The sequence below is a fragment of the Stigmatopora argus genome, chromosome 22, assembly GCF_051989625.1.
Source record: "Stigmatopora argus isolate UIUO_Sarg chromosome 22, RoL_Sarg_1.0, whole genome shotgun sequence".
In the NCBI taxonomy this organism is placed as follows: domain Eukaryota; kingdom Metazoa; phylum Chordata; class Actinopteri; order Syngnathiformes; family Syngnathidae; genus Stigmatopora; species Stigmatopora argus.
This window is the reverse complement of record NC_135408.1, coordinates 3409363-3423730: the sequence shown is the minus strand read 5'-3', so window position 1 is coordinate 3423730 and position 14368 is coordinate 3409363. Positions and strand designations below refer to the sequence as shown.

At 39.3% G+C, this 14368-nt stretch overlaps 1 protein-coding gene across 2 annotated transcripts; it reads right to left on the bottom strand.

Annotated features, from left to right (window-relative positions):
* Positions 1 to 25: 25 nt before the first annotated feature.
* Positions 26 to 11826, bottom strand: LOC144067775 (calpain-5-like). 2 transcript variants are annotated; one of them, XM_077591710.1, is made up of 13 exons: positions 11669 to 11826; positions 10061 to 10246; positions 9369 to 9500; positions 7643 to 7851; positions 6382 to 6574; positions 6119 to 6309; positions 4526 to 4603; positions 4265 to 4460; positions 4069 to 4191; positions 2398 to 2600; positions 1490 to 1611; positions 1258 to 1394; positions 26 to 655 (listed from the first exon to the last, which is right to left on the bottom strand). In XM_077591710.1, the coding sequence occupies exons 2-13, from the start codon at positions 10220 to 10222 to the stop codon at positions 473 to 475; spliced, it is 1929 nt and encodes a 642-aa protein (XP_077447836.1). In that variant the 5' UTR covers positions 10223 to 10246; positions 11669 to 11826; the 3' UTR covers positions 26 to 472. The 2 variants fall into 2 exon arrangements, with proteins under 2 accessions (XP_077447836.1, XP_077447835.1); XM_077591709.1 differs by lacking the exon at positions 11669 to 11826 and adding an exon at positions 10669 to 10832.
* Positions 11827 to 14368: the final 2542 nt, after the last annotated feature.

Below are 14368 nucleotides of genomic sequence, written 5' to 3'. Positions count from 1 at the left end.
GATTGTCATAAAATGGTAGAAAATGTAGACGTGCAATGGACATTTCATTAGAACTGTATAAACAAAAATCATACTCAGTGGGTATTGACATAGTCACATATTATTGGAGTTTCAATGCATCGTATTTGTAACTTTTTCTGATATTTTACCCCAAGATAAACAACTAAAATATCAGAAAGGCTGACAATGCAGTACCATCTCGTAAACAAGTTTAAAAAAATGAGTGAAGTAAAAGTGGAATTGACTAATAAAATGAGCACATTATTATTAGCATTGTAAATTATCATAAGTAGAAACAATATATAGAGGTTGTACACGTGTTCATTACAAAATGTTACTCATCAAAAGATAAGAAGGTTAAAAGTCAACATTCTTATGGTCCGATATTGCTTGTCAAATAGGCAAATCATAGAAAGGGATGACCTGAATGGAGAATAGTCAGTTTCACAGTTACACATGCGCCGTGCGAGCCTCACATGGCGATAAGCTGTGTGGAAGTGACAATTCTCAGGCTGATGCTGCCGGGCATCTCGTCGGCCATGTTGCGGCCTTGTTTCCTCAGCTGAAGCATCTGAGGATCGGTGGTGTCTTTGGGATAACCAGAGAGTACCACTTGGCCCATGAACTGGTCCTGCACCGCGTTACTGTTCCAAATCTGACGTCCAGAGACAAAAAGAATTTTACTTTGAGTGTACTAAACTCATTACCTGCCCAGGTATATGTATAAGATTCCATATTATATTGTTTCAATTCATTAATAAAATAGAAATACATTCTACTTAAAGCCCCAAGTAACACTTGATTTCTTTTTTCATAGTATTAAACCCATTGCACGCTATTAATGGTAATGGATGTCCAGTTTATTAAAACTGGGAGGGCTGGTTGTGAATGCAAGACAATATTTTAATGGGTTGGGTGTCTAATGCAGTCAAGATTAGACAATGAGGGCTCTGTAAGTTTTTATTTATTTATTTTTTAATCACAATTTGGTCGTGAAAGGGTTAGAATTTAAATATATATATATATATATATATAATATATATAAATATTTATATATGTATATATAAATAAATATATATATAAATAAATATATATATATGTATATATATATATAAATATTTATATATGTATATATATATATATATATATATATATATATATATATATATATATATATATTCTCTACATTCTGTCCAAATGGATTCTGCAATTATCGCCATTAACGGCAGCGAAAGAGGTCAAAAGCAAATCTCGTACCTGCACCGTAAGTGGCTTTCTTGGCTTCTTCCTGTAGAAAACGCCGCTTGTTTCAAACTCTGGTGCTAAAGTGTCCTTCTGAACTGGCGATTTGACTGAGTGGCCCTCACTGCTAATGATGACATATGGGTCTGCACCTGGATAGAAAAAAAGATAAAGTTCATGAGCAAAGCGCACTGAAATGCAGGTTTCAACATATTCTGGAAATGTATGTTCAAACCATGCCACTTACCCCCTGCGCTGTCCTGGTTTTGCAGCCCCTCAGCAGCATGGATGTAAATGTGGGTCACGACCTGCGGGTACCCTAGGAAGGAACTCCAGCATCTCACCTGTGGCTTATCCTCACTCAGCTCTCTGAGTGCACAGGAAATTGGTACAGGAGTTTCACAATGTTTTTGTTTAAACAACAACAAACATACCATCCAAAACAAACAGCATAGAAATACAGTACTGCACATTACAGTCACCAAAATATGCAGAAGAAATGAGTGCTGCCATCAAAAAGCTACAAATTAAATTTTGGTACTTCAATGAGTCTTACAATTAAAGTGACGCTGTGGTGGTTTGTTTTGAAAGTATTGTATTTAGTTGTATTGATTTGTGGGGGATACACTCCCCTCTAGTGGCAACTGTGAGTATGACATACCCTGTCTCACAATGCCAAATCCAGGTGCTCCCTGTTAAGGCCAACATAGTGCTTGAAGTTATTTATTTTTTAAATTATTTATATTTGTAATTTAGTGTCGAGGTATATTCAGCAGTTTTTGAAGTATGTTTTTGAACGATTTGTTAAAAGATTTATTTAAAAATAAATGAATAAATGCATCGCCTAAAATGATTCTCCAACCTATACAATCTTTGTTATCCAATTACTTGATTAATCGAACATATTCATTGCTGGATAAATTACATAATCGATAATGGCAGCCCTAGAATATATATAACAATAAAAATAAAAATAAAGAAGGCACTGCGGACTAAATGTGGCAGACATACTTTGACATATCATACAAGGCATTTCAAATTTCACATTGTTTGTTTTTTTTGGGGGGGGGGGGGTCAATGGGATACAACAATGTACAAATACCTTTTTTGTTTCTAGATGACAAATCAGAACATCTGCGGTGAGACTGACATTACCTGCAGCTCGAGTCCAAGTCAGTGAAGAGTCGTATCATATAGTCGCCAAGAATGTAAGGCTTGAAGGTGGTGGGGATAAGTGCATAGCGGCCTTGCTGCAGCGTGCACCTCATGAAAACAGTGCGGGCATTGATGTAGGTCGACGTCTCCACGCACTTCTGGGTCAGGATGTCGTGCATCCTGTATTTTCTGTTAAGTTCTACCTGAGGTGGAACAATAGTAGAAAATGTGAGGATTTCAATGAGGGAAAGTTAGTTCTTTCTGTCCCCTGGTATTGAAGGAATAGATGTTAATTTGTTAAAAAGGGGAGATTTTCTATAGCTCTCATTCTCATATATATATATATATATATATATATATATATATATATATATATAATTATGATCTAATTTTTACTCAGCTACCAATTTCATTTTCATTTGATGAATTTGTGTGTCATTTTAGAGTCAATTTTAGTACATTTATTTAATAAGGGGAGAGCTCATATTATTGAAAATATTTATATTCATGTTAATGAACATATATATGTAAATATGTAAGATTGTAGCTGAAGGCTAATTTGCATATTTAGTCCCTTGTGCAGGTTGAAGATAAACGATGACACACATATTCAATAATAGTTTCATAATTTACTTTGGGCCAGTAAAAATTGGACCGTAGTGAGATAGCTGGAATTCAAATGTATAATTTGCTTTCATATATATGTAATTCACTTAATTCTAATTGTAACTATATGCAGCCTCTTGTGAGGTCTCGTTAAAGAAAAACAAAGGGGGCAGTGGGTTCTTGTGGGATCTTGCCACATCTTTTGCAAATGTATAGTGAAAATTTGAACACCCTCTAAGCCGACAATTTGTAACATTTTGTCGCTTTGGCCTTAGAAGAAAAATTTATCATTTTCACTGAAAAAATAAGTCTTCTGAACGTCACAGACAAAGATATGAACAAGACGGAATAAGGAAGGTTAACAAGATGTTTCCAGTTGGCCAATGTGCAGACAATTGCCTCTTGAAATGACATGTTGATTATGGTACTGACCTCAAATACCATCCAGAACCTTCATGAGTGTCGGCAATCAGCACGATAAGAGCGTCTGATGTGTGTGTGACCGGAGCCAGATGTCAAGCCGATTGCATTACAGAAAAGATTTTGGCTCAAATGCGTGTGTGAAAGCTTAATCTGAGAAAATGTCATTTGCACCAGCATGTAAACCTTTAGTGAGAATTCACTTGTTTTGACGATTGCAAAATTAAAATTGTGTCTGGGGCGTCTCGTTTTGTTGCTTCAGCTTGAAAGCATTAACGAGTTATTGGAGTTTTTGGTATGATTAGGGACTTGTTAAAATGATATGATCTGATAAAGTTAATAGGTGTGATTAAAACCACGTGTTTAATCGTTGGCTAAAGCTGAAATGTGAAAGGGTAAGCTTTCTTTCCTCCCAGAATAAATTCTTATTTAATGTATTTTGGGCTGTGTCCACTCATCCCAGACTGTGTACCCAAGAGGCAGTGTAATAATAAGGCATGCCAGGGAAACAGTCTGTTTCTTCCCTTGACTCCATTTCTTTCTTTTAAACTTATGGTCCACAATTGAATCCCTCTGTACCCTCTTTGCAGATTTTTATTTTTATCTTCAATGAGCCCTCAATGCAAAGCATTTAAAAAATATTACCTTGAAGATACTGAAGCCGATTGTCAGATTTTCCCCTTGACCAAATTTCCTGTGGATCTTCATATCTCTTTGCTGTAAGGAGACGAGAACTTCATCGGACTCCTTTGTGACATCGAAAATGTACTGGAAAAGAGACGGGGGGAAAAATCAGCATACTGTACAGAGAGAGAGATTGCATTTAGTTGATCTGTGATACTTGTGGGTTCTGCAGGAAGGTGGATTTATGGTTAGCGCAGCCGCCACAGCGATTTAAGAGAGGCTCGGCATTCTTGGTCCAACTCCCAAAGTGGACCACTTCATGCCAGGTTTTATGGATGCTGATCATCGACGTATTGATTAGACGGCACACGTCGGCATCAGTAAAGTGCTTGCACCAATCGGTGAATGACATCCTGAGGAAAGTCAAGACCAAATTATTACGGGACGACATTGTCATTAATCACACCGACTGCCATACCAGAATTCTCCATCGTCCTCCACCGTGATGCCAAGATTGCCCCTTTCTGTGTCACCGACCTTTGACCATTCTTCCGAGCTGATAGAAAAAGTATCATAGGAATCAATAGATTGAAAGAATTGGAACGTTTTTTCCCCCTTCAGGTGTTAGCTTAGACCACATACACACGAAATTGTTTTGCTTCTACTTTGATTGCACATTTACACTACCGTTTTGTGTGGGGAAATCTGCGTGCTTACAGAAATGCAAAACTGCATGAAACCTCTTTTGTAGTAGTAGTACAGTGGTACCTCGACATACGAGCAATTTGAGATACGAGTAAAATTTTGAGCAAATATTCCTTTTGAGATACGAGACAAATTTTGATATACGAGCAGACAGCGGACCCGAGTTTTTCCAGTTAGTCAGTGCGAATGGCGTATATACTACTTCTCGTTGGCAAGTGGTCGTGCGTTATCCTATTGTGAGGACATTTGTGTGTATCATTTTGGGAATATTTTGAAGGGAATACAAAGGCAAACAACCCTCGATAGGTTCCTTTTCGCTGTATCTGAAAGTCAGGGTGGAGGCGGAGCAAATAGAGCCAACCCGGGAGAAGAAAGGTATTAACATTTAAAACAAAATTAGAATTAAGTTTAATATAAGGTTAGATTAAATGTATTTTTGAGTGTGTCTGCATCGTAATCCAAGTTAATTTGAATTTGTTTATGTTATGTTACGAGCGCGTTGCCGTGCAAAAAGTCCCCCCCCCCCCCTTGTCGCTCTGTTCGTCTCTCTCCCCTCTGCAAAATCCGTCCAATTTTAATAATATTAAACACATTTTAGTGCTATTAAACCACTAGTTAATTGTTACTTTGTTAATAGATGGCGAATTAGAACAAATAAAAATGTTTTTCCAATCCAATATCCTGTTTTTGGTGTTTTTTCAGAGGGTTGGAACGAATTAATTTGTTTTTAGTTCATTTCTATGGGAAACGTTCGTTTGAGTTACGAGAAAATCGACATACGAGCGCAGTCCGGGAACGAATTATGCTTGTATCACGAGGTACCACTGTAGTATATATTCCCTGTGTGTTGGTGACAGCACCACTAAAACTTGATTCCTGTGTGTAACCCTTCCACTCAGCTTTTTCAGTCATTCATCTTCCACTCATCAACTGCCACCCAGTGGGAATCGAACACAGACTGCCTACACCAAAGTCAGGTGGAATAACCACTGCACCATCGGGTGGCTCGGCTTTTTCCATCAATTCAAAACAAAATGGCGAATTGCATCAGACAGAGTAATTTCATGTGGATTCACAATGACTTAATTTGTTAGTATTGTTTTCAATGGCAAATCATATTTTAGCATTGTCGCAACCTACTGGTTCGGAGACCAGAAGCCTGACATCACCCAAAACTCACTTTTGCATTTTCGACTCTTTAAATAGCGAAAATAGTGGAGTGTTTAACATTTCCAATCTGGAGGGTGATTTCAATTTTTTCCAAAAGTCATTGGAAGCGCAGGCCACTTTTGGAAAAGTTCTGGTGTTCTCACCCTTTATCGTTGTCATATAGTAAACGTAAACTTAGAATAATTGTTTGTATAACCTGTCACTCCAAGATCCGTTCCATTCAGTCTTGCCCCAAGGATTCCTCATGCGGATCATAGGAATGGTTTCATTTTTGAAGTAGGCTATCAGTCCGTGACCCACACGGACCCTGTTCACTGCTGTCACAGAGTAGGCGTGTCCTTTCACCAGTCCATTGGCCAATTTCAGCTCGATTTCATGAGGTTCTGCCTGATAGAAAGAAGCCACCTGCATTTAGAGAATCTTTTTCAAAGGAGTCGAATCGGAAAACACGACACACACCTTGATAGAGCAACTTATGATCCCACCACGGTCGTAGACCTTGAGTAGATCCGCAAAGAGTTGGTCGAGCTTCTCCTGGTCCTTATAGTAAGCCCCGGCTTCCAGGTTAATGGCCTCTGCCACCGCTCCACTAAAGTCCACCACAGCATCTCCAGTGTTGCCCCCCTCTAATGACTCATAGCAGCCAGAGAGCCTGAATACATAGAGCAAGATTTTCTTTCATGTTTTAATTTCATTATCGGTGATATTTTATCACTGAACATCTGCTACCTTCTATAAAGCGTAACTTAAGGAGTACACATAAAAAGTCAGATGACTGAAATACTATTCTGATAACTAATAACAGATAACTGAGTAGTATATAAATATTTCATGTCAAGTATTACCACATTTGGGTCAATAAATTTTGATTATTGCTATACGTAATCCTTAAATAATAATAAATAATAAGATAAGTCCCATTATCACGTGCAATTCTCCACACAAAACGTATTAACTATTTTTCAAAAACATTTTGAAAATAATTTATTTAAATAAATTAAGTTTAAATTTTGGGAAAAAAAACAACCAAACATTGATTGCTATAATAATGAAACTAAACAGATAAAAATCCGTAATCCTTAAATAATAAGATAAGTCCCACTATTACATGCAATTCCCCACACAACACGTATTAACCATTTTTCCAATAATTTTTGAAAATAATTTATTTAAAACAATTTTTCCAATAATTTTTGAAAATAATTTATTTAAAACGGTTTTTCCAATAATTTTTGAAAATAATTTATTTAAATAAATTACGTTTATATTTTTGGGAAAAAACAACCGAACATTGATTGCTACAATAATGAAACTAAATAGATAACAAACGTAATCCTTAAATAATAAAATAAGTCCCACTATCACGTGCAATTCCCCACACAACACGTATTAACCATTTTTCCAATAATTTTTGAAAATAATTTATTTAAATAAATTAAGTTTAAATTTTGGCGGAAAAAAACAACTGAACATTGATTGCTACAATAATGAAACTAAACATTTGAATAAGCTTACCTTTGCTCACATTACTTCCAATTACTTTCTCAGCCAAAAGTAAAATCTGATTAAAACAGTTTTGCTCTTTTTTAAAAAACGTATTTTACAAGGAAAGTGACTACAGGTAGTGGCTCAGTGAAGTCTACTCTATGGAATGCAGTAAATTAATCCCTATGGGACTTTCAAATACTATACATAATACGTTACTAAGTGGTGAACTGACTTGGCGTAAGCTTTCTCCAGCAGAGCACTCCAATATTCATTGTTGTCTTTGGAGTGACAGTAAATGAGCTCTCCGTTAATCGTCGGAAGCCGGTCGTCCACAACCACATCCACCCACTCTCCAAATATCCAAAACTGAAAGTGAAAGATTCCAGCGTAGTCCTCTGGATGTTTGGAGTCCCACTCCTGCTCCTTCCAGTCCGGAATTACCTGCATGCACAGAGATCCAATCACTTTGAGTTCCCAGTTCAAACATCTACTGATAACAAATTTATTTGAATCTACAGCAGAAGGATGAAAGGAGTGGCAGCGCGCCACCGTGAGTGGTTAGCACGTCGGCCTCACGGCTCTGGGGTCCTGGATTCAAATCCAAGTAAGTCCACCTGTGTGGAGTTTGCATGTTCTCCCCAAGACTGCGTGGGTTTTCTCCGGGTACTCCGGTTTCCTCCCACATTCCAAAATCATGCATGATTGGACACTCTAAATCGTGTGCGATCGATTGGTCGCCGGTCTTTTGGTCGCCGTCTTTTGGTCGCCGGTCTTTTGGTCGCGATCTTTTGGTCGCCCGGACCGCGACAACAGGCGACCAAAAGACCGGCGACCAAAAGACCGACGACCAAAACACTGACGACCAAAAGACCGGTGACAAAACAAGGTAAAACAACACGGTCTACGCATCAATATAAGCCAACAATGGCCATTAGCAGTTTCACTGAGCCGACGTGTGAGTGTATAAGAGTTCGTATGTACATGCATTGTCCCTTCAAGAAGCTACGTCGTTCAGGGTCTTAACAAGTTCTCCAACAAAAAACAAGAAAAGTCCGGGAAATTTGGAGCTTTTCTTTAGTTTAGCCTAATAATTACTAGGGCATTAAGTATGACTAAATAGTAATTTGCAGTTTGTATTTAGGGAATTTGAGCAACGATTTAAATGATAATTATCAATAACCTTCCGGGCGACCAAAAGACCGGCGACCAAAAGATCGGCGACCAAAAGATCGGCGACCAATCGACCGTGTACCCTCTAAATTGCCCCTAGGTATGAGTGTGTGTGTGTGGTTGTCGGTCTCTTCGTGCCCTGCGATTCAGGGTGTCCTCTGCCTCTAGCCCAAGGGTCGGGAACCTTTTTGACAGAGAGAGCCATAAACAATTCATTTTTTCTAATGTTATTTCTTGAGAGCCATTTTCAGAATTGAAAGGTAGAAAATACATGAAAATGTGTGTTTTTTTGTCATTTCACCACTTTTAAAGTACAAAAAGTCTCTGAATTCTTTTGACAACATTGTTATGCTGTTGCTAATAAATCAGTATCAATGATATCATCAAACAAAATTATGATTAAAGTGGTGGTAGAGATAGTGTCAACACGACATTCCTATTAGTGCATTCAGGATTCAGTTATCTCACCAGTGATTTCCATATTATATCACAGGTTAGTGGAGAGCCATATGCACCCATGGAACGAGCCACATATAGCTCCCGAGCCACAGGTTCCCTACCCCTGCTCTAGCCCTAAGTCGGCCGGGATAGGCTCCAGCACCCCCCATGACCCTAATGAGGAAAAAGCGGTTCAGAAAATGAATGAATGAAGGATGAAAGGAGCCACTCGCAGAGAAAAAAGAGCCGCAGATATTTCACTTCAATCACTGAAAACGCCCTCAGGTGAATTCTTTCTGTCAGTTTTTCCACATTTATTGCATGTCAACTCACTCAATCCAGAAGCTCACCTTCTTCCAGAGGTTTGGCTTCAGTGCCAAACACGAGCAGGCGGCTACAAACCAGCAGTTACCCACGGAGCCCTGGTTCAAATCATGGGCACTGACGCCTTCCACAAAGAGATGAGGGTCATTGCTGATCTCCTAAAAAGCAACAGTAGTAGAAAAAGTCACTTAAATATATAACACGAGGATGTTTGACAATAAGGAGGAGTTCCTATTTAGCTACCAAGCACAATGTCACACTATATGGAGATTAACTGTATTTTCTCTGGCTGCCTTATGAATTCTTCTTCCTAACCGTCAAAAATATGATTTCTTGCTATTCCTTTTTTTTCTGTGAGTGGGAGTCATAAACAGCAGGTCCGAACTCATACCTTACTGGTTACATATACAACATTTCACAAGAAAACTCCTTAATACTAAAACAATCTGGAATCTTATTATACATATATAAATCTAGATTGTTCCTTTTGGACTACCCATACCTGTCAACCTCTGCCGATAACTGCCCTTATAAATGATTATGATTCCCCTTACAAACCCCCCAAAAAACCTTACAAACACCGTACGAGTCGTACGGTGTTTGTAAGGTTTTTCGGGGGTTTGTAAGGGGAATCATAATCATTTATAAGGGCAGTTATCGGCAGAGGTTGACAGGTATGACTACCCGAACTTTCCCAAGAGCAAATGGTGCCACTCACCCCTGGACGTTTCCATTGCACTCTACCAGGTGGTTTCCGAAAATAAAGGGAGGCATCTATGCAAGGGAACTCGGGATCCTCAAACAATTTCTTACTCTTGAGACAATCCTTCTTCAGCACAGAGTAGTGCTGGTTCTTGTATTGGGTCGCAGAGGAAAACATGGTCCACAAGGGGAAGAGTCACAGCTGTACAAAGGCATGAAACACTTTAAAATTGACAGCTATTCCATTTCTCCCTTTTTTTTGCTGTTATTCTTTCTTTCTTTCTTTTTTAATTCTCACAGGAACACTTAAAATGATATCTGCAGAGTCTAGTTATGGAAGAATTGTATAAATTGCCTAAGATTATTTTTCTTCACAAATTAGAACAAAACCTAAATTCAACAGGTGACGCCATTCACATTCAAAATTTTGGGGGTTTCACCCTGTCAAAATGAACACACAGGCGTCTTAAATTTCTCTAGGTTGTAACTATAGTGTGTGGGGGGGAACGGGCACAAAATATCTACTATATACTTACAAATATGTAATATATTTGATTCTGACAAGCATTTTTGCAGCTTTTTGTGAACAATTCTAAAGAGCAAAAGCAAATAGGGTCAACATACCTCTCAAAAAGTGCCGAACGCCTTCCTGCTATACAATGAGGAAACTCCTGAGTGTTTTTACCTGCCTACATTTGCCCTCCCACAAGCCATCGCCGCATTGTTGGAGCCACACCCTGCCTGTTTTTCAACTCTTTCCTTTTACAAGCAACCGTCCCCTGTCATTCCCTATTCTAATTCCTTGATTTCCCAATATTAGGCTTGTTTGAGGAGAGGGCTGACAAACAACCGCATGCGGTGAGTGTTTATGTGTGCGTGTGTTATCTACTTGAGAGTTCCAGGCTCATGTGATCATGCAGTGTATTTTTGTCAGGTGTTCTTAGATGACCATTTCTATGGTAGTTTGTGTGTGTTGTAAAATTATGATTCAATGTTTCATATTTAAATATGTACATCACATGTTCATCACATTTTTTTGCAGGTGGACAAGCCAGTCAAATATAAGGCTTATTTTTAAAGAATATAGAATATGCACACTTTTGTCAGTCACTGAAATGCGTTATTTTAACAATTTCTTATCACAGTTTTTATAAACCCAGTCCATCATACATGGGTGGCCTAATTCAACTGTATGAGGACAATATATTTTAATTTCTGAATCAAAACACATCGCTGTCATTGTAACAATGGTTAAAATCATAAAAGCTTAAAGGTAGCCTAAAGTTTTCACAATGTCACCAATCCACAAACCTTGCCTTAATAATGTGTTGTTTATTACAATCAAAATTTATCAGTCAAACAAATGTATCAGCAGATTTGCATCATTGTATATACTAACTTTTACTAAAATTCTTGTCTCAACAGGAAGAACATTAGAGGCGAAAGATAATCTAACTATCACACATAATTCCTGTCCTACACAATCCTATTTTCGAAGTTGAAAGTTTAGATCAAACACATGGATTCTCATCAGAGCAACAATGTAGTTTTAAAAAGTGACCGGTGTGTGTACTATTTTATCAAGTCATAATCTGGAATAGATTTAGTAGAAGCAAAGACTCACCTTGCTGTGGAAAACCCACTCACACTCCAAATCCCCTTAAGGAGTGACGGTGCATCCTACATTTGTGTTACAAAGTCTGTTTCCATAAAACACCACAGGGGGGTGGGCCCAAATGCAGATTGGGAGGTGAAGCGACTACACTTCTTAGGCCGCGAGTAGAAAACTGGTCTGACTAGAGCAGGGGTCTCAAACTTGCGGCCCGCGGGCCAACTGCGGCCCGCGGGACGATAATTTGCGGCCCCCGTCTTAATATGAAAGATCGATTTTTTTTTTTTTTTTTTTAATTTTTTTTTTTTTTTTTTTTACCCCTTTCCCCATGATGGCGCCGTTTAAGTGGCAGCCAGTGGCAGTAGCTCTGTCCACTCATGTTTTTCTTGTTTTACAGCATGTTTTACATGAAAAATTAGAGGGAACATTGACATGCACCTGCTTGTGGCAGGTGTGATACTGGTGTGCCGATAGCGAGCAATGATGATGTCGTGACCGGATGATTCGCCTAAAGACGTTTCGCCGACGGACGTTTGACAGACGGACAGGTCGTACTAGTATTTGTTAGTTTAATGATTAAATACAAATACTAGTATTTGTATTTAATCATTAAACGCTGTTTTCAGCTGGATTTGACCGAATTTGAGAGCATTTTGAGCCGTTTGGCGAATGGACGTCTATAGACGTTTTTTTGCCTCCATCGCGATATCATCCAGTATTTGTATTTAATCATTAAATGCTGTTTTAGGATGGATTTGACCCGATTGCTGTCATTTTACGGCTCGGTTCTGCTACATCTGCCTGCCCAAGAGTGCTTATTCCCGGACTGCCATTGATGGTAGACGAACATTGATTTTTACTATAATTTGGACAACACCGGCGGCGGGCCGGATTAAAAATCCTAACGGGCCGTATATGGCCCGCGGGCCGAGGTTGAAAAACTTGTACACACACGATCCGGCGGGGCGAGCGTTCGAATCCCGTTTCGGCGAAACCTCCGTTCGGCCGAATGAACGTTCGGTGGAACGTCCATTCGGCGACCTGCCCGTCTGTCAAACGTCCGTCGGCGAAACGTCTTTAGGCGAATCATCCGAGGACCGATGATGTCGCTCACACTGGTACTCAGTGCGCTCAGGGAGGTTGTCTTTCTGCTCAGACCAACAAAAAATTAGAGGGAACTTTGGTTCGGAGCTGAATGAACCAATCACGGTGAGGTATACGGCTCTGGAGGGCGGGACATTGGCCGGGCTGTCCAGTGCCTCGCTCACTCACTCATTCATTCCTCCAATCAGCTGGGCGGAGGAGAAGCCGTGAGGCCGATCACTCCGCTCGGCGCGCACACTCCTCCGCTGCTCTCAGCATAGAACTGAATGTTTTATCAGTGCTTTTCTTGTGGAAATCCTGATGCGGCCCAGTCTCACCCAGACTCGGCCTCTAGCGGCCCCCAGGTAAATTGAGTTCGAGACCCCTGGACTAGAGGGTTTCTGAAGCCGGATCATTCACGCAAAGGCCACTGAGAAGAAAAAAAAGAGCACGTCAGAGGTCCCTCATAGGAGAAACAAGCCTAAACCTGTTGTGTTTGATTCGCATTGCGCCCGAAAACCATCAGCACTTTTTTTGGAATCGGCTAGAGCTTTTATATAGAGACTTGTTGTTTGGAATCACCCAGAAAAAGGTCAGAGGTCAGCCGTATTTAAAAGTCTGACAATTACCAGGACTAACAGGGCATTCAGTGCTCACAGTAGGTGACGTGTAGTAGAAAAGACAAATTGGCAAGCACTGTGTTGTCTGGATTTACGTCGGGAAGGAGCACAAGAAGCTCTTTGACTCTGAGGGGAAAAAGTTTTTCAGATAATCTTCCACCGTGAAGGAAAGAGTGGCAAGTGGAGAAGAATGTTCCAAAAGAGCCAAGAGAAATACGATCAATCTGTGCAGGAGATGAATGGAGTGGCTCAAGGAAAAGCCGCAAAATTAAATATAAATCTCATGGATCAGGACTGGACTGAGCTGAGAAAGCGATAGATGGGATATTTCAAATGGAATTCAAGTTCACAAGAAAAATGCACTTGAGAGCTATTTGACACATTAACATGAATGATCCTTTGAGATTTCTTTACAATAGTTCCATTCATTCAGGAGTTGTCATGTTCTTTTTACTGCAGACATTCTAAAAAAATGGCATGTCAGTATTACTGAAGGCAAGTTCAATTCTCCATAAAGTGTAAACATTTTGGCGATGTGTTAATTAAATGTTTATCTGTCGGTGTCTACTTACATGAGAAATTATTGTCAGACCTCTGAAAATTAAGCATTTTTTATACAGTTGATCCATTTTCTAAAACCTAGCAGCAGAGGAAAATTCTCTCACACATTTACGCCTATAAAATCATGTTTTTGCAAATGAAAATGTTCTAATATGGATGACAAGTGACAGGTCCCAAGTTGCTCAACAGCAAAGTCTTTTCACACACCGATAAGGGTCAGAATTATGCGTCTGGTGTTTACCATCTTTCCCAAAAGGACAAAAGGAACAACTAAAAAAAAACTTGTTTATGATTGATACAGGCTGGGTCAAATATGTGCCTCGCAATGTCACGTACAGTTCAGCCAGTATTGTTGAAAGCAATTTGTCTCCATTTATTTAAGCAGCATACGTGGGTCATCTTTGCACAAGTCTTTAAACATGCAATAAAATTCAGTTTGGTTTATAGA

What these genes read in the sequence shown, in the direction of transcription:
- LOC144067775 (XM_077591710.1), bottom strand. Translation starts at nt 10,222, where the DNA reads ATGTTTTCCTCTGCGACCCAATACAAGAACCAGCACTACTCTGTGCTG. An exon ending in AGCCAAACCTCTGGAAGAAG is followed by an intron (nt 7,852 to 9,368) that starts GTGAGCTTCTGG and finishes CTGTGCATGCAG; the next exon opens with GTAATTCCGGACTGGAAGGA. An exon ending in TCATAAGTTGCTCTATCAAG is followed by an intron (nt 6,310 to 6,381) that starts GTGTGTGTCGTG and finishes TCTTTCTATCAG; the next exon opens with GCAGAACCTCATGAAATCGA.